This window comes from Nanorana parkeri, unplaced genomic scaffold (genome assembly GCF_000935625.1).
Source record: "Nanorana parkeri isolate BGI_ZX_2015 unplaced genomic scaffold, ASM93562v1 scaffold732, whole genome shotgun sequence".
Lineage (NCBI taxonomy): Eukaryota > Metazoa > Chordata > Amphibia > Anura > Dicroglossidae > Nanorana > Nanorana parkeri.
In genome coordinates, this window is record NW_017307000.1 from 546042 (window position 1) to 566583 (window position 20542).

Below are 20542 nucleotides of genomic sequence, written 5' to 3' on the forward strand. Positions count from 1 at the left end.
GCCTGTTTGTGTGTTGTAAAGTAGTCACTGCTCCAAGCTCGCTCCCGTGATATACTATAACTTCAATACAAGTTAGTAAACTAAATGCAAGATTCAAATGCATCCCAGGAATGAGCTTGGAGCGGTGGCTACTTTACAACACACACAGGGACCACGGGGAACAAAAGTAGCCACCCTCCAGAAGGAAGGACAGGGTCAGCACCAATTCAGAGGTGATTTTGAGGATCTACAGCCGAGTGATACACAAATAAGATACATTTATAGTTATGGTACTTTGAATGCATTTTTGTGATTTAACTCCTGAGTTTGTGTCACTTTAAGTATGTAAATGTTTGCGTCTATTTGAACAGAACAAACGTTCAGAAAGATTTGTAGTGTGAAAGGCTCTCTGTAATTGTTTAAAAGTAGACATCTTATATTGTATAGTTATATTTTTTTAATCACATTTTAAAATACATCCATTTATTTTTTTAGGGTGGAAGTCAAATTTTCTTTCAGTTGGAGGATTCAAGGAAGGTTGATGATGTTGTACAAACTGTTCTCCAGGTAAAATAATGGATCTAGAGTTTGCAGAGTTTATGTGAATTTGGATGACTTTAAAATTTAGGGATGTACCGATACCAATACTAGTATCTGTGCCGATACTGAGTATTTGGGCGAGTACTTGTACTCGCCCAAATGCTCCGATGCCTAGCCCGATACCCGAACGTCAGCGTGTAATGATTCGCTGCCTAGCTTCCTGATTGGTCTGGAAACTGGCCAATCAGGAAGCCGGATGGCGAGTCATTACCGCCCGCCGGCTTCCAAATTGGCCAGAAAGCCGAGTTCAGGCTTCCTCGTCACCTGGTGACGAGGGTGTAGGGAGCCGGCTTCCCAGCCAATCAGGAAGCCAGGCAATGACTCGCTGCCCGGCTTCCTGATAGGTCGAGAAGCTGGCCAATCAGGAAGTCAGGCGGTAAGTCATTACCTGACCCCCGGCTTCCTGATTGTCCAGAAAGCTGGCTCCATGCTTCCCTGCTAATCGGGAAGCCGAGTGGCGAGTCTTTACATGCTGCCCGGCTAATCAGGAGGCCAGGTGGCAAATCATTACACTGCATCCTTAATGGGACTTCCAGTATCAGTATTTGGTATTGGCGAGTACCGGAAAAAAAATATCGGTACTCAATATCGAAAAACCTGTATTGGTGCATCCCTATTTAAACTAGAAATTAGAAAATTAGAAAGTTTAAAGCAGATATTTTTTTTGATTTTTTTAAATCTAAACACTTTGAAATTGCTAGTTACAATTGTACATACCTGCATACTTGCAAACCCATGTTTAGCTTTTATTTTATCCATATTTTATATTCTTAATATGCCAGTTTGCAGAGTCAGTTGTCTACTGTGTGCCCCTTTAGTTAGCCATTGGGCCACCTATCAGATAGGCAGCCCATGGGCCAACTGAAGGAATACACATGTAGGTTCAGTTGCAGCATACGTAAAACAATTGCATCTTCGCTTTTTGTTTTTTTGTTTTTTTTTCTTAATTGAAATATTTCCTTATTCTTACAGCTACAAAGAGCTTCTCGCCTGGAGAAACTTGGAGACCAGACAGCCATGGTAAGACTTGAAACCCTTTTACAAGGTGCAGTGGTTTTGGTTGTTTGGTGCAAAAGTATAAAATCTTTTTTTTCTGTCACTAGATAACTGCCATTCTACAATCACGTTTAGCAAGATCATCATTTGATAAAAACAGGTTGGTAAAAATCTTAGGCTAGACTAAATCTTTTCTACAGAGCTTTGTAAATGTAATGTTCAGGTATCCTCATATTCCTTTACAGCTTTCAAAGTGTATCTGAAACCTCCCACATGGAATGCTTGGCAGAAATGGTAACACCATTGGTAACCAATCCAGGACATGTGTGTATAACAGACAAATACCTCTACTTTCAGCCATTAAATGGCTATCCAGTAAGTCAATATTTTTATTCATCTTATGCAGTGTACATTTTTGCATTTAATGAGCACAACGCAAAAGGAGAGCCTCCATAGTGTAAAATGTATTTATTATGGATAAAACACACAGCTGAAAAGGTACTTACAAACCAGCTCGTAAAACGAGCAGAAAGCGATATAATCTAAGGAGACCATCAAGATAAATACACGAAAATAGGGTGAGGGAAAGGAAGTGCTAGTACTAAGCTGATGAAAGAGGTTTGTCCTCAGAAACGCGTCAACTGAAGGAGGGTCAGCGTGCAGATGGCTTCGGCTTAGTACTAGCACTTCCTTTCCCTCACCCTATTTTCGTGTATTCATCTTGATGGTCTGAGATTATATCGCTTTCTGCTCGTTTTTACAAGCTGGTTGCTGTGTGTTTTATCCATAATAAATCAATTTTACACTATAGAGGCGCTCCTTTTGCTTTGTCCTCATCAGATTTCTGGTTTCCCTTGACTGTGAGGAGCTGCCCCCCCCCACCCTGTATATTCTTGTAGAAGACCCATTTTCAGGAGCAGTTACTGTGTTTTGGCGCCTGTGATTTTTACAGATTTTTACATTTGGGTCATCCAGTGTCAGTATCAAAGCACTTCCAAAAAATAGAGGGAATAAATTAAATATGACAATCCAGGTGGTTTCTAGGTTTGCTGTTTGTACATGGGGGTGGCGTGGACTTAATATACTTTTTAAAAAAAAAATATACAAAAAATAATAAAGTCACCGGCACTCCAAATGATCAAGTCAATAAGATTATTGACCCAAGTGATAACACCTCTAGCAACGTTTTGGGGCCGCATGCCCCTTCCTTGCCTGAGGAAGGGGCCGCATGGTCCCGAAACATTGCTAGAGGTGTTATCACTTGGGTCAATAATCTTATTGACTTGATCATTTGGAGTGCCGGTGACTTTATTATTTTTTTGTACGTTTTTGACGGAGGCATCTGTTGTTGCTGCTGCACCCGCCCACATTGGGCATTCTCCGGTCAGGAGTGCGAAGGGATATATGGACTTTTGATTAATAAACTTTAAGGTAAAGTATTATAGTGTGAAAGACTATATATCCTTTATTTATATTGAAAAATGTTCCCCTACTTGAAGTTACATTTTAAAATAAAAATTGCCTGTGTTTTTCTAGAAACCTGTTGTTTGCATTAGCTTGGCTGATATACGAAGAATATACAAAAGGAGACACATGCTAATGCCTGTGGTAAGTTTGTTGATGTAGTATTCAGATAAACTGAATGTTTTCCTTAGCATTGACAACCTTTCACATAATGCAATACCCCTATAGATATGTATGGCTTCCCATATAATTATTGGTTTACAATCTAGTGAAACGGTACCATTATCATTCCATTATTGTGCAAGAATACAGTAGTTGGGTGGCAATACAGAGAGTTTTTCACAAAATATTTTGGTTCAATAATGGCACAGTCTCATTCTGTATGGGGCATGTACAGATGGCCCACAGGAATGGGAGAAATCATGTGACTTCCACTCAATAATGGATATAGGCCAAGTTCTGTAAAATCATAGCTATGGCAGAATTTGTGGAGGGGGTGGCTAAGGGCATTGGATTTCCCTTTGCTTCATCATGTTATCAGTGTCCTTTCTTATGGAAGTCTTCAGAAAAAAGTAAAAAAATATACAGTAGCTATATTTCATTATAAAGTGGAACACTCGTCTGTATATAGTTTGAAGAGCATGGGACCACACAGCTAAAGAAGATGGCACAGTGATATTTGGGGGCCATAGCATTGAAATCTAGACATAAGTGGATGTTCTTTGTTAAAATCACAACAGTCTGCTTATGTGAAACAAAAGATTTGTTGACGGTTGTTTTTGTAGAAATGTTGCACACGTAAAAAGAAAACAGCGCCCCGATACATTGGTTTCCAGCACCGAGAATTTGGCAAAGAGCACAGATCTTTTTGTTCTGTAATCAGTTGCCCTGACAATTAATCCAACTTTTTAGCTTACCCTTATAATATATGCCAAACATCGGCAAAGAATAAAAACATAAATTCTTAATACTCCACTAAAAGATAAAACAAAATTTCAGTTTTCTCTGCAATACTTGACTTCATTCTGGAGCTGTCTTTCACAGTGCTTTATATTCTGGTGCAAGATGTCCTTCATTTTCCTGATTTAATGAAGGTCAGCGTCATTCAACCCACTTCCTCTGAAAGTGAGGTTGTCATAGGCCTACCCCCAGCCTGTGACTGGACAGCAATGTAGAAGCAGCAAATGATCAATATTGATCACTCTGCTTTCTCCTATCAGCTTGCTCTTTGTCAGCACATTTAGAAAAAATTAGGGATCAGCACTAGAATAGAGACACCACACCCCTGATTACACTCATAATTATAAATCAATAGAAAAAATTGGGGCTTTAAAAGTGTCTACTAGTTAATGCAAGGGAATATAGCTAAACATAATGTCACAAAACTAATCAATATAATAATATAAAACTCATTTTTAATAAGGTCAGTACATGATTGACAAAGTGTAAAAAAATCTCATAATCATCTTAAAACATAATACATAAACGGCATGTCACCTCTTAGGACCCGTATAGATTGTTTGGCATAATACCATTTTTTTATGTTTTCTATATTCATTTCATCTAAAAATGTCCATAAATAAATACATTAGTCATCATAATATTATTGCAAATTTCATTAAATAATCTGTACTTTTCTTCGACGCGTTTCACCGTAGCTTCGTCAGGAAGTTGATAGAGGTAGCCTATGAATTCTATATGAATATGATTGTAAGCAATCAAGTACTTGGAAATAACCACTTGCCATACATGATAAATATTAACATAGATAATAATGAATCAAATAAATACCATAAATAGAATGTATGATGATAATGGTGATCAGACTCGCATCCAGGGGAGCCCCTCCACTCAGCCAGGACAAGAGGTGTGGAGAAGCCAGGGGCAAGTGGGAATGGCAAGATCCCATGGCTGTCCTTTGGCAACCAATAGAATAAATAGAGTCCAATGCTCCACTGGGTATACCTTCATATGCATATATATAGAGAATATCACATGTAACCCGACAAAACAATAAACTCTGTGTCATGCCAGGTACATGATTTATACAAATAAGTCCGATGTATTAGTAAAGTTCGCCTAAACATGTGATAATTTTGTATCCATACCAAATGACCAATTATGTCAATATATCTTGCATAAATACACTAAAAATCGCTTCCATCCTAGATCATCAATTGATCCAATTAATCCCATCTTCTCAGTAATTGTCCAAATATATCTAATAGTATCAAAGATAGTCCTCATTGGTATTGATAGTTAAGTATATTATACAAAAAGTTATCTAAGAGGCAAAAAAACAAAACCATATAATTAATTACTTATAACCTAAGTCTTCGATGATATACCTTTATATAAGTAATTGGAACTCCTCCTGCATCCAGAGCCAAATTTCCCTTCCCCCAAGCCCCTGTGTCTCCCCTCATCTGAAGATTCCCTCCATGGACACACACGCCGCCCCGAAGTGTCGGCGTGTGTCATATCCGGTCGGGGCGGGCACTAAGTGCGCACATGCGCCCTATATATCAGCGCACCCGACAAGCTTGATAAAAGAGCGAACTGCCCAGGGGCATCGGCACCAGCGCTGCCTCAAAGGTCGATCAAAGAATGAGGAAGTGCTGGGGTGAAGACCATCCCCAAAGGTTGCGTGTAGGCGAATGGCCCGCTGCATCAGTCAGTCCTGTGTGAGGGAGATGGCATCCCATGAGTGCGAGTCGTATCCCCATACATAAACATCTCACTGATCATAGTAGAAACATCGATTATTGAGCATTGATCATCTAACATACAGTTTTTTTAATAATTTGAAACATAATTGGATCCTCAATTCAAATTAAATGAACTTCCAGCTAAAACATGATACAAATAAACATAAAAATAAAAAGTGCTAGTGATAGTGTACTTTTGATCTAGTGCTGTTGAACAATAAGTGATCAAAATAGAGGGGTAGTGTCAGTAGAATAATGTGATCTGAAATTATGTGAATAGAATGTATAGTGTAGCACCCATTCCTTATATTGTAAAGCACTGTACAAACTGGTGGCGCTATATAAATCCTGTATAATAATAATATTTAAAAACTAAATGTATTGATGCATTGATAAATACAGAGATGCATTAATTTGTGTCTTGTAAATCTGCCTAGAGTTCAGCTTTAAAGGACATTACAAGTCCTTAAAATTTAACCTAACCCCTCAAAATCTTAACCCTTAACTTTAAAACGTGCCCAAAAACGTAACAGGTATTCCCTCTGAAACCTAACTCCAGCTCTAACCCCATTTTTCACTGATAGAACCCCAGGCTTTGCTTATCAGCGCCCACTCTCTATTCCGATTGGCACACAGAAAGCAACCGATCCAATGGACGAGTAGTGAAACGTCTAAAGTATTATAGAACAAGTCTATCTGAATGTTACTAAATTCAACTAGATGTACTATGACATGAGAACCTTCAAAGACACATTGATTTAACAAATTCCTGTCCTTTTGTAAAGATTTTTATTTTAACTTGTCATGCAGTTCCATTGCAGGTAACTACACATTTTTTGTAATTTTGTTTTTATTTTTAGGGACTGGAAGTATTTTGCACTGAAAACGATTTGTGTTCAGACATATACCTAAAATTTTATAATCCAAAAGATCGCGATGGGCTATACTACTATATCGCAGCTTATATAGGTTGGATTTTTGTTGTTACAGTTTATCATCATTCATTTTATGGAATATTGAAATAATGCATTCCTTTCTTATAATGTGGAAAAGCTTTCTGTAATGTGCTAACATGGGCCCACTGCATTTCCAGACTGGAGGAAGCCACTGTGCTAAACAAGATTAATAATCTAATCGAGCAGTACACATGGCATGTCAGAGGTTGCATTTGACCTGCATTGCACTGCATTTCTTTGGATGCCGCATGCTCTTTTAAGATGTGTTTGAACTGCAGGAAAAGTAGATCAAACAAATCTATGCATGTCAAATATGACCGTTTTGATTTGAATGTAGTGTTCAACTAGAACACAGTTGAGTTGAACACTTAGGAACATGGCTGAGTGCATGATGAACGGGTCATGCTGGCTGTTTTTTTTATCACCCCCTCCTCCCTCCCAGCTTCATAGGCACTCCAGTGGTGAGTTCCTGGGTCTTCCCACCTAACATGAAAATTATAAGTAATCTTACTCTCCCTATTGGATGTCTCATCCACTTTGTGGAGAATGCAATACAAGGAAGTATATGACTTGTTTGGGGCAGAGCTTAGAATTTCTTCTCTCCAATTTTAATGCTGAAACTCATTGGGTGATCCAGCCTATAGACGAAATATCAATATTGGGTGGACATACTTTAAAATTATAGTTATTACCAGATATAGATGGCAGAGGACCAGTGTATGTCTGCCAGGAGATTCCCAAGAATTATTATTCCACCCAGAGGCATTTTTTAAGGCTTGTCACCTACAATCTTGTTCAATCTTGTACAATCATTCACCAGGGCATTTGTATCGGCATACCTACTGACTTGATCTAGTTTATCTTATTGCTGTAGAGTTACTTTCAGGTCGTGAACTGTTCAGACATGTGTATTAGTCTTTCTCTAATGTTACTGGATTTTCCATTTCCTTGTGTCTATGGCAGACTTTATTAACGTTCTGTCCTTTTTTCCATCTCCTTTGGAAACTTTCTGATAGTTGTAGATGGCAGGGTATTGACTTTGGCTACCTCCATGCTGGACAAATCCAAAGGTTCAGGTTGCTATGGAAACTGAAAACAGTTTGCTGACAACCTGGATGTCCTGTCCACATGCATTGCTAATCCAAGAAATTTCCGAGGCCAGTGACATTTTAGTCTAGTGTTTAATGACAACTACTATTCTTTTACAGCAGCCAGGCAATGGGGATAGTGAAACAGAGTTTTTTCTGTGCCAAAATGTCACCATTTTGTCTAAATACATTGGAGTCAGTGGGGAAAGGGAAATTAAGGTTTTTGTAGGCCACAATGTGGTTAATATGGCTCCTGAGGGAGCTTTAACTCCTTGCTGTCTGCAATCCCCATATTAACATATATGCTGTAAGGCCCGGTTCACACCTGGGCGTTTTGTAGTGCGTTTGAGCGCTTTGCAAAGCGCTCAAACACCGAAATCCCATTATTTCCTATGGGTATGGTTCACACCTGGGCTATTACAGGCCGTATGAACGCGCTACAAAACGTCCTACGCCCAAAGAAGTACAGGAGCTTCTTTGGGGCATTTTTGTCGCGCGTTTCCATTGGGATACAGCCAAATAGCCCTCGGAAACGCGCGTTTGTCGCACGTTTTTTTTACTGCGAATCACGGTAAAAACGTGCGTCACACGCGCACATTCGATACGCCTAGGTGTGAACCCAGCCTAAGATACAGTGATCGAGTATCAGTCATAATTGGTACTGATCATGTGAGAACTATGGCAGCTATTCATACTGACCATGTGGCTATGCTTATGAACAAGCCAACATCAGCCTGCTGAACTGCATGGTGCCTCACACTAACTGCAGCTCTTATACAAACTGTAACAAAAAAAAAAGATTAAAAAGTTGAAAAAAAATATTCATATAAGCTGTTTAAATATTAACAATTTTTAAAAATGTTGTCCATTTGTCAGCTTATAATAAAAAAACTAATTATTAAAACAGTGCACCAAATAAGTTCCTTACAAAACATACCCATGTTTATTGCCGGGAAGCTGAACTAAGCTTTCTCTGCGCTTTTTGTCATGTGACTGGATGTTGACTCATGTGACACAGCCCTGGGGAAGATGAGTCCTGCTAAAGCCACTGTAAGGCATAACAGGGATCATTATACCACCAACAATGTCCATTATAGTTGCTTGGGAGGGGGTGCAGAGATGGGTACTCTATATATGGCAGCTGTTGGGGAAACTGCATACATTGCGGCTATGAAGGTTGTGAGCTGCAAACATCGGATCCAAGCCTCATTGTTACTGGTTCCTAATTTTATTGAACTGGTTTCATTCTTCAGGAAGATTTGATCACAACTGGCTGTCTCTGTTGAATGTAGAAAGCAAATCCGCTATCACATGTTCTTCTCTCATTTAAAGGTTGCAACATGAGATTATCCATTGTTTAACAAAAGCCTTGGAAACATATGTATGAATGACCTTTTGTTGTTTCCATTGACTTGTATTAAGAAAATAGAGATTGGGGAAGATGACATTGAAGATAATGGCTGTGTCTCATGTTTCCTGCAGAAAATCACGTGACAGAGCATACTGCAGACAGCTACATGCTCCAGTGGCAGATGGGACGTATCTCCAATTACCAGTATCTGTTACATCTCAATAACCTGGCAGACCGGAGCTGCAATGATCTGTCTCAGTATCCTGTGTTTCCATGGATCATTGCAGACTATACAAGTTCAGAGCTAGGTATGAGCTTTTCTTGATGGAACTTATGTCATAACTGTACATCATCATACAGCATTTGAATTCCTACAATGCATTTTGTTTTCAATATAAAACATCCTTTTTTTTTTCTCTGAAGACTTATCCATTCCTCAAACCTTCCGGGACCTAACTAAACCAGTTGGAGCTTTAAATAAAGATAGACTTGAAAGGCTGTTGGTATGTAATTATTAAGTATTGTATGTTGATAGCATATATACCTTCTTTACCCCACAGGAGAGTTCTGAAGAACTCCACCCAAAAAAAGCACATGAAGATGTTTGAAATTGTGTTATGTGTGGCCAAAGCTCTCCTTCAGCATCTCAAAGCCTATAGATGAACCCTAGGGGAAAAGGGTTCATCTCCCATGATACAATGCAAACTTTTAGTCCCCATTTATTTTGTGTGTGTTTTTCAGGCTTGAGTACTTGTATTTTAGCCAATTGAAAGCTAGTTCCTAGGAGAGGGTTGATGGTTGGTAGATGGGGAAATGGGCAAAAGCGTGCGTTACACATGTGCGTTACACATGTGCGTTACACATGTGCATTACACATGTGCGTTACACAAAGGGCAGATTAACATATCTCATTTTATTTCCTGGAGTCTGGTACAAGTGACAAGGACATGTGCAATGCACATCATCTCAGGGGAGGAAAATGCCTTTCCCTGAGATCTTGTGAGATTATAGATGAGAATTCCCAGCAATGTACTGCTGATGTAACCTTCCCAGGTTGCAACGCACATTTCATCACTAATGCCCAAGAGGGGCCAGTAATTGTAAGTAAAATAATAATATGCTTGTTTAACTAATGAATGTGAACCTTACTGGTGGATGTGTTTTAATATACAATGAATTATTTATCACCAGTCACTGCTTGGTGAATGTCACATTCACAGCTTTATACATATGACCCTTAGTGGTAATTTCAGTGATTTTATGTATGTGAGCAGCCTGAAAAGTGTTACATAATGACAGCGTCTCATTAAAGAAAGATGCTGGAGAGGTGGAAGGGGACAAAGCCAGGCTTGACTTTTAGTAGCATTTGTAAAAATAATTTTATATTCTTATTAAATGCATCGTTCTGATGTTTGTTTTTGTTTTACAGGAGCGTTATCATGAAATGCCTGATCCAAAATTTATATATGGAAGCCACTATTCCTCGCCAGGATATGTTCTGTTCTACCTGGTCCGAGTTGGTAAGGCTACATTCAGTTACATTTCAAATTGGTAGGATATAGTACCAGATATGTAATGCTATGTCCATTAAAACTGACACCACAATTGCCAATATACCTTTCTGTAAGCCTACAGGCTTCTGTATCCTTTGTTTCCTGTGTAGCTCATTCGTGTTACCCATTTCCTCAAGTTTTTTAGGCTGCACTTACCATTAGCAAGGAATCATGCTGTCCAAAATAGCTGAATAACATAAACATTTTGAATCTCAGTGCTGCTGATCTTTTCTAGCCCCTTTCAGCCACTTCTAATCTACATGCATGTACTTCAGTGGCGGCTGTATGTTCTCAGGGCTTCGTATGGTTATAAACCATAATGTCGTAACTCCCCGCAATTAATGTATTTACTTCAGGCCATGTAAACTAGCACCTGCATGTTCCTATAGGTTCCCAGAGGTTCTTGGCCATATCTTTTTGTTATATCTCACATCTTCTAGAACTTGTGAGAACCCTTAAACCTAAGGGCTGTAATATGGAAATACCAATGTGGACTAGTCAGCCATAACTTTGCTTTGCTGCCTCCTTCAGATTTCTATGGGTTCATCAATGTGGTGGACTGATTCACTGACCAGTAGACAGCTAGAGGATGGTGCCGGGCCAAAAACAACTTCACTGCCCAAGTGGTATTTGTGTATGATAGTTTTTCAGGTTTTGGGCACCTTGGCCAAATCTCGGAGATGATGGAGGATATAGGGAGGCACCTATGGGTGCTAGTTTCCAGTGCATGAGGTGAGTACTAGCGCATTTTGTTTTATGCTTTGGTAAATATCTAAAATCCCCTCCTCATTTTTCCAGCCCCAGAGCACATGCTCTGCATCCAGAATGGGAAGTATGACCATGCAGACAGGATGTTCAACAGGTTAGTATACGTATGCTGCAATAGATAATGCTACATTGTAAAATACATGTTATCCATTTATGCTCCATAGTGAAGATACAAAGGAAGTAATAGATTCTACCTCTTTTCCAGTATTGCAGAGACGTGGAGAAATTGTTTAGAAGGGGTGACGGACTTTAAAGAGGTAATCCTTTTTTTTTTATACAACTGCACAGCACTGATTTATGTGTTTTTTTTTTCTTTTTATAACACAATTGGTATTGTTAGTTAATTCCAGAGTTTTTTGGAAGTGATGAGAGTTTCCTGTTGAATAATTTGAACCTGGAGCTCGGGAAGAGACAAGGAGGGAAATTGGTGGATGACGTAGAGCTTCCACCGTGGGCCTCAGGTAATGTAGTCTTAATCTTCATTCCGGCATGTAACTGGTTCTATGAATATAACAACTGTATAAACTGTGTACACTAACAGTTTGTATTGTCCATATTGCTTATACATCTCGCCATCCTCCAATTAGATCCAGAGGATTTTCTGCAGAAGAACACGGATGCCCTAGAAAGCCAGTATGTCTCAGATTATCTCCATGAATGGATTGATTTAATATTTGGCTGTAAGCAGAGAGGAAGTGAAGCCGTTGCTGCCAATAATGGTAATAACAATTGCTTTTATTTTATAAATAACAATGAATGCCTTTTTTGTAGGCAACATACAAACCCCTTTATAGGACAGATGAAGGTGTCCCAGATACAGAATGCAGGACTCACCAGCACCATGCTTTTTTTCATGTGTATGTGTTTCTTGCATTCAAGTAGATGTACAGCTTGAGCAGAGCAGCCTTTCCGCTAACTTTGTGTCCTAGATGAGCAGTGGAAGCACCTAATGATGTTTTGTCAAACATCAGCAATAAATCACTACTGCTGGTCCATGGGTGCTTTTATACCTTTAGAACATCTTCTGCTTGGATGGAATCCGGGTAATAAAGTAGTATTAGTCTCTGATGTGTATTTCACACATTGCATTCTTAGATCTTTATTTTCTTAACAATATATACATTACTGCGTGGTAGTTTTTGCCCCTTTGGTATTTGAAAACAACATGGCATAAGTTGGTGCCCTTTTGTACCAGTTTTTTATTCTGCTTTTATACTACATTAAATGTATTTTTTTACAGAGATTGGCAGAGAGGGGTTGTAGACACTGAGCAGTTGGTAAGGTGGATGAGTCTGGAAGCAGCATTCATGATAGACTGAAAGGGGGATAGACTATGCAGAGGCAGTTGCAATAGGTAAGCCATGAGATAAGTGAAATAGTAGCTTAACGGTGTCATTGGTTAAGAAGGGGTGAATTTTGGAGAGTTCTTTTGGGATTTGTTACCGAGTAGAAGGTGGCAGGATTTGGACTAAAATTGGATGTGGGCCTGAAAGGTGAGTTCAGAGTCCAGGGTTATACCTAGCACCCGGGCATGAGGAAAGAGATGGATAATTGTGCTATTAATCTCAATTGAAAAGTCAGGAGGAAAAACAGGGAGAAGGGATAATGTTCAAAGAAATATTGGCTTAAATTAAACCTATAGAAATGGGGCAGCTAAAATATTCAGGCTACTGGGTTGTCATCTTGATACTTAATCCAGTGAGCCAATGGCTGGGAACAAGCATGTAGCCAGAGAGGTCTGAAAAGTGTAAACTCTTTTCCTCCAGGTTTGTTCCACTGACACTGAAAAACTAGCTTCCTTCAAGTTGGCATTGTTGATGTTTTCCAATAGCCATAATTTTTTTAGTGCTCCAATGTTTTTGCCATCCTGTCTGGTATTAACAATTTTTTTCACTTTAAAATCACAATTTTCCACTTCAACTAGAGAAAAAATAATAATAATGAAAAATAGAATAAACAACCTTGTAACACAAACAGCAGCTTTTTGGTTCATCTATATACTGTAGTTTGTATATGTATTCTTTTAATCATTTTAATGCAAGTTTTATTGTTTTTGTAGTGTTTCACCCCGTAACATATGAAGGAGAAATTGACTTGCACAGGTAATAAAGGACATGCAGTAAGTAAATGTTAAATACTGTCACTTATATGTGATGATTTTAGTGTATACTGTATATCGCTTATGTTCTAGTATTCAGTCCTCTTATTTGTTACTTTGTTATGACAATTTAATACTTGCAGTAGTGTCTGTACATCTTCAGACTTTGAGCAGACCACACAGAAAATGTGGCTTTAAGTGACATATAATATAGTTGATGCTTGCCATACAAATGTTTTTGTAAAATTGTCCTTCATAAGGTTCGAAAAATTTGTTTCCAGCACCAGACATGGTACATGCAAATACAGCCAAATATATTAAGACCCAAATGTCTGATCCATATGCTGAGCGCTCTGATCTGTTGGGCAAGGGCGGGGTGGAGGGGGATAGCAGCGGAGGATTGCCGGAAAGGTGAGTAACAGTGGGTCAGAGTAAGATCCTTTTCACAGACATTTTCAGTTGGCCCTAAATGAGCAAAGTGACATTGTCTCATTAAGACCACAAATGTAGCTGGTGAGACATTTGGAAAAGATATTTGCTTTGCAATCTTATATGTGAGTTAGCCATTTGCCATTAAAAGTGTACACCAATGCAATGTTGTAGATTGATTTTCATGTGTTCTCTCCTTTTTATAGTATTGAAGATCCTGATCATAAAGTAGCTATGCTGACACAAATCTTGGAATTTGGTCAAACACCGAAGCAGCTATTTATGAAACCTCATCCAAAGAGAATATTTACAAAGTCAAAAAGTTTTTCACGGTCTTCCAGTCAAAATATTTCTATGTCAGACTCACCTGGTATGTCCGAAACATTGACAACTTCTTTCTAGAAATAATTGTCACAAAATTTAACTTTTCCAAAGTAATTTAGCTTATGTGCTAGTAGGGGTGTTGTGGGTACCACTGCTTCTGGGTCCACAAGGTCGGGGAACTGAGGTTTGATTGATAAACCACATTATTTACCATCTGCATGTTAATATTGTATTCCATACAGTATCAAGTAATATGTATTACAGGCTGCAGTGTACAGAGGGAACTACAATGTGGGGCATGGAAAGCTACGTTTACCACGTACATGAGCTTCTGTGTGGAAACTGAGCGCTCTCCCCGAGCTCTCTCCCACCATTCATTAATATTCATAGCAGCAACACCCCCTGAACAGTGCAGAGTGACCTGGAGAGGCAGAGCTGGTGTGCAGTGATTTTGTTGCAATGACTCACAAGGAGGGGGTCAGCTGCTTTACAGCCTGTACAAGTCAATCTGACTCCATTGCCAGACTGAGTTTCCTGTGGAGTGAGTTTTGTATTGGTAGGACTCGGACCCACAAAAAAAATAAGAAAGCCAGCAATATGGATCCTCTTACCTATCCTTCCTCGTGCATGGCGTGCTATGCTTGGGTGACTTCTCCCCCCTTGTCACCATGGTCTGCAGGTACAGGCTTCTTTATTCTTTCTTTGCTCCTCTTTCTCTTTTTCTTTTCTCTTCCTACTCCTCTTTTTTTTTTCTTTCTTTTCTCTTTTTCTATGTTTCGGTTCTTTAGTATGATTGTCCTGCAGATCTCTTATGAGCAATTCGTTTTTTGCTTTGATACTGTTACTGAGTTCACTACGAATGGTACTTCTTAGTTGGCGTATATCATTTTTTGTACCGGAGTGCAGTTTTTCTCATTTATTTCGATCTGTTAACTTTGTCTGCTAGTTTTTAAATTTATTTTATTCTATTGTGCTATTGTGGATTTCTCATGATGCTTTGTTCATTTTTTCCTTTCCTATCTAATTTTGTATTGTTTTGCAATCTTTATTAAAAAGTAAATTATAAATAAGAGAATGCTTTGAAGCTGGTAGCTGAAGACAAAGGAGAATTTGCACCCATTGGCTAGATAAGAAAACCTGGCACCAACTTGTCTGTGGGACCTGCTATCCTTACACTGTGTAATTTTGTAATGAATAGTACACCCTGCAGCATCTGTTTGTATGTCACTTATCTCTACTTTAGGAACCTAAGAACAGACAAGAAAGAGAGAAAGATCACATATTATATAGATTAGTCAAACTCTTAACTAAAAGCTATATACATAATTGTTTAAATTTGCCAATGGAGATTTCACATAAACCTCATATGGCAACAGCTCAGACCAATTTTTCACGATTGTTCGCTAGGCCCGAGCACTGTATCATGGGAGGAAACCATATGCTGCTAATTTGCAATGGCAGCCACTAGACAATGAACAGTGGAGAAGCGTTAGAGAGGGTTTTATGCAAACATTGTTTCTTTGCCCCAAATGGGTAAAGTGACAGTGGCTTTTTAATTTTGTTCTGGGCCTCTGGCTTTTGGTTGCAACTTGAAGTACCTGGAAAATCACTTTTAGTGATAGGCAAACACTGTGTAGTCAACTGTAAACCAAGCACCTCCTCTTTAAGTAGGCCTTTTTCAGATTTATGTAGTTTGAATACCTCCTCCACGTCTCTTCATCATTGTTTAGACTGCCAAGCAGTGGAGAGAGCACTGCTGGAGAAGCTGAATGAATACCCTTTGTCAACCTTATGGTACTTAAAATACACTTGTCATGAGATTTTGAGAGGCTGCAATTGCTGTTTCACCTACCTACTAATTTTAAACATTTCTTAGTCAATGGCCATGAACAAATATGCAGATCAGGAAATCTGCATTCTGGCTTTTGCTCAAAATATTGCAGTAAGAGTATCCGCATGACAGCCAGACAACTTGAATCAGGAAGAGTAGAGCTAAAGGATGGCAGTCTCCATGTTTATCCTCTGACAATTTCATTCAAAATGTGCATTGTCTAACAAGAGGGCACAAAGAGTCAAACCCATTACCATATAGTCAACCAAAAATCACCTGTTTTAATTTAAAATGTGCTCACAAATGACCGGCGTGTGCATTTTGTAACGGGGGGATTTGCAAGATTGAAGAATGCCAAAAGTGTCTGCCGTGCGCAAAAGTTGGGTCATTACCATAGTGCATACCGTATGAAATAGGGATGTTCAGATACCAGTTCAGATACATGTGCCGATACTTGGCATTTTCACGAGAACTATCAACAGTTCTTTCAACAGTTGCAGCTGGGACTGGGCTCTGACGATCCACCACTGTCCTGAAATCATTAGTCTGTATTGCTTTAGAACAACTGTCACATGACAATAAACAAAAATGTATCAGTAATTGTATCTGTGAGGACTTGGACAAGTATCAGTGCTTCCCTAATATATATTTATGTAAAAAAAAATCATACATTAAAACAGAGATGTACAAATCCCAGGAGCTCCGTATGCGCCTTAAAAATGTCAGCTGCCTCCTAACTTTTGAGTTTTTCTCTAGTCTAGTCTTGGAGCTGGAAAAGTATCTGTACTTGTACTAGTATCTAGTATCGTACTTGGTATCTGAACATCCCTAGTATGAAACACAGTATTTGCCATTATTTATTAGAGAAAATAGCAATTTACAAATGGCAGCAATCCACAGCAACCAATCAACAACCTCCTTTCACTTGTGTGCATAAGCTACACTACTAAAGTCTGGTTGCTCTGGGTTGCCACACACCATTACAGTTGCCAGTCAAAGCTTTCTGTAGGAGTTGAAGAGGCAGAATTGTAAGATGGTAAAGCCTCTTCTAAGTTTTCATTGGTGTATTGTAAAAACCTTATTTTTTTCACTTCATGTCTTTGTGTTTGATGCAGTTTCCCCCAGTGAAGATTCTTTTGAAGATTTAACAGAGGAAAGTAAAACTCTTGCTTGGAATAATATCACTAAATTCCAGATAGACAGCGGGTACAAGATTCATAAAGAGTATGTAAATACTATATTTGTTAACTGTATTCAAAAATATCTATTTTATGTGTTATAAGTATGAATCTGTCCTGTAAATATGAACTAAAAATATTTGTATAAATATGTAAGACCATGATGAGTATTTTAACTAACTCATATGGACCCTATGTAAAGCACAGAGAGCCATCTGAAACTGAGATTATGGTATATTCACTGTAGTAAGGCTGACATTACATGTATGCATCATAGCACTATTGTGTGTATTCTCTTATGGAAAGTAGGAATAATGGAACTTGGCATCTAATATATTCTAAATCATTTCAAAAATTATATTCTTAATATTTAAAAGGCAAAATGACTTTTGTTTCCAGTTTGATTTATTATTTTAAACCACAAATATTAGATTTAATTTTGTTGGCCCCATTTATGTTGAAACTAAAATAATTTTTCCAATACAAAACATGGCAGTTATTTACAAATGAAATTTAGGATTTTTTGAAGTTTTTTTGCTTCTTTTTAACTCTTAAGCTGCAGTACGTATATAAACAAAATGACAAAACTAAAAAGGAACAGTGTAACATTTTTTTAACTGTGGAATTATAAAAAAAACAGCTTAAGATGAGAGATGAAAGAGTTAATATATTATTCAATGAAAAGGTTTATCTCTTCTACTTTTCAAGCTTGTTTTGACACCATGGAAACATAGTTTGATACATTTTATTTGGCTGGTCTTGACAGCAACAGCGAAGTACAGTGTATTCATTTTTAACTTTAGGGCCTCATTCACACACAACGCAAGAGCAAAATTGTATATTGCGTATATACGCGCGCGTATATGTGTGCACTATATGCAATCCCAGAATGCATCACTCGTAATAGAAATTTTAATATGTGTATTTGCATAAATACACAGAAATACGCTGCACGGACGCATCTTGTTCCATTCTGCTTTTGCGCATGTTTGCGCTACGCAAATATACAGCTCCATACGCTGCTATGTGTATGGAGCCATTTATTTGCATATGGGACACTACGCGCGTATATATATGCGGCAGTGTGAATGAGGCCTTACACAAGCACTAATGCTATAACAGTGCTATTGGAGGCAAAAATGCTGGTCCCCGCAGCCTCACCCAAGGGTTTGTGCTCAACAAAAAAAACACTCGAGGGCATTCAAGGTACATCCTAGTGCTTAACATTAAAGTTCAGGCACCCTCAGGATGCACTAATGGAAAAGTATATAAACCTTTTTTTACTTTTGCTTTTTTGGTAACTATGGCTGTTTGTTTTTCTAATCCAAACAGAACTATCACAGGCATTGCTGTATCTTCTAATGGATCCTCTGTTTTCACAACATCACAAGGTTAGTTATGGGTAAAAAAGGGATTCCTCCATTATTGAAGTTTACATGTTTTTGTTTATTGCCAAGTAGAAAAATGAAGGTTCCCCACCAATGACAGATTGTTTGTTTGAATCCAGGGCTAGAAATTATGATCTCAGAATTCCCTACCCCCACTGCTTGATGATTAATGAGATTGAAGCTCATCCAATCCCGTAAAATAAATAACATTAGGCTAAATTCAGGAAGCATTACCCTAGGGTAAGGATCTTTATTTTCAGCCAAGTGACTATCATATTTAAATCTCATTGGGCTTAGCTGAAAATAACTCGCTTATTTGAAAATATCCTTATCCTACTGTGTTACCTTTTGAACTGAGCCTTTAATCTGTGCAAATGCCATTATTGCTGTAGATAGGGATGCACCAAAATGAAATTTGTAGACTGAAATAAAATAAATTTGAAAAGCCAAACTCAAAACCGAAAATTACTTTTTTTTTTTTTTCCAACTTTTTAAAATTATTATTATTTTTTTTTTTTTTTTACTGTTAGTGGCTTTGGGGAAATGCCAGGGGTCTAAACAGACCCCTGATATTTCCCTTTTAAAATAGAAAAAGAGATTGAGGACACAGAGTTCTAAATCTCTTTTTCTGCAGCCCCTGTTATGAATGAACAGGAAGCCTCCATACTGAGTGCTCCTGTCCATTCATAAATTGAGGAGAAAGTATCAGTTACTATGTCCATGATCATGAATAACACAGGATGTGATGTAGAGCATTTCCTGTTCATTCATAACTGGGGACACAGTAAGGATACTATATCTTCTGTTACATTGTTCAAGACTTTCAGGTGCCCCATATTTTCTCACTTTTGGCTGGGCACCCTCTGTGTGTGGGTATACAATTTTTTTTAAAGGGTAATATACTGTAGATTAAATAAGACCTAGCCATTGAGTCACATTTGGGCTATCTTTGGGCATCCAATATATAACCACTATTTTTCTGACTTTGAAGAGTAGTTCATGTAACAGGATGCTGTTAAGGCAAGATTATTAAGTGTGGATTTAGTGCAGCAGAAGTCTGTTGAGTAGGAGAATTTTGAGGGTCTATGTGAAGTTAGGTAGGCTTGATGTATGACAAATACCTGTCTTGATGTGATCCTCCAGGCATTCCTCCCAGTCCTCTCCATCCAAACCTGGAATATCTCCTTGCCATACTTGGTTACTTGGTATGATTTATGAACATTCAGTTTAGCTTTTGAAGTAGTCAACCAGCCATACAAGTCTGCCAAGAGGTGCTTTCTGTGGTTTTCTTTCACAATGTCATCAGTGGATGATCTATAACTATTTGAGGGGTTGGAAATTGTGTTGTTTAAACATGTCTGAGTTGAAGGTATCTATTGAAACTGCTTTATGTTAGAGGTGTGGGAGAGGCCTGCAGCTGAGGAAATGTTTTAATGATCCCGTTTTCTAGATGTTGAAGAACCACAGGCCCAATATCTTCCAATGAGTAGTGTCTGGTAGTTTATTAAGTTTGGAATGGGCCAAGTTATCCCATAACTGGGTATGTTGGGTCCAGTCAGGGAAGTAATATTTCAAGGCCCAGACCCATACAGCCCTTGTGTAAAGATGGTGGAGAGACTTAACAACTGGGTTTTATGCTTAGTCTAAAACTGAGAAGAGAGTTGGACAGCAATATAATATTTATGGAGACCCAGGAGTTCAAGGCTCCCCAGAATAACAGTATTTAAAAGGGGTTACATTTTGCAGGTGTATTTGGGGACTGTGGCAGCACATATAATAATTCGGTAATGAGAACATTTGGAATAGGATGGAAATTTCCATTTTAATTAAA

At 38.4% G+C, this 20542-nt stretch overlaps 1 protein-coding gene across 1 annotated transcript in view; it reads left to right on the top strand.

The window, feature by feature from the left end:
• The window catches only part of NSMAF (neutral sphingomyelinase activation associated factor), a 59992-nt gene that overhangs the window by 25126 nt on the left and 14324 nt on the right, over positions 1-20542 (top strand). Inside the window, exons 7-23 of the mRNA XM_018564189.1 lie at positions 475-546; positions 1552-1599; positions 1683-1735; positions 1821-1950; positions 3112-3183; positions 6608-6716; positions 9274-9450; positions 9566-9645; positions 10572-10662; positions 11494-11557; positions 11669-11720; positions 11804-11924; positions 12051-12182; positions 13523-13565; positions 14197-14360; positions 17261-17369; positions 18656-18714. Of these exons, the coding sequence (XP_018419691.1) occupies positions 475-546; positions 1552-1599; positions 1683-1735; positions 1821-1950; positions 3112-3183; positions 6608-6716; positions 9274-9450; positions 9566-9645; positions 10572-10662; positions 11494-11557; positions 11669-11720; positions 11804-11924; positions 12051-12182; positions 13523-13565; positions 14197-14360; positions 17261-17369; positions 18656-18714 (1576 nt within the window). The remainder of the gene's footprint in view (positions 1-474; positions 547-1551; positions 1600-1682; positions 1736-1820; positions 1951-3111; positions 3184-6607; positions 6717-9273; positions 9451-9565; positions 9646-10571; positions 10663-11493; positions 11558-11668; positions 11721-11803; positions 11925-12050; positions 12183-13522; positions 13566-14196; positions 14361-17260; positions 17370-18655; positions 18715-20542) is intronic.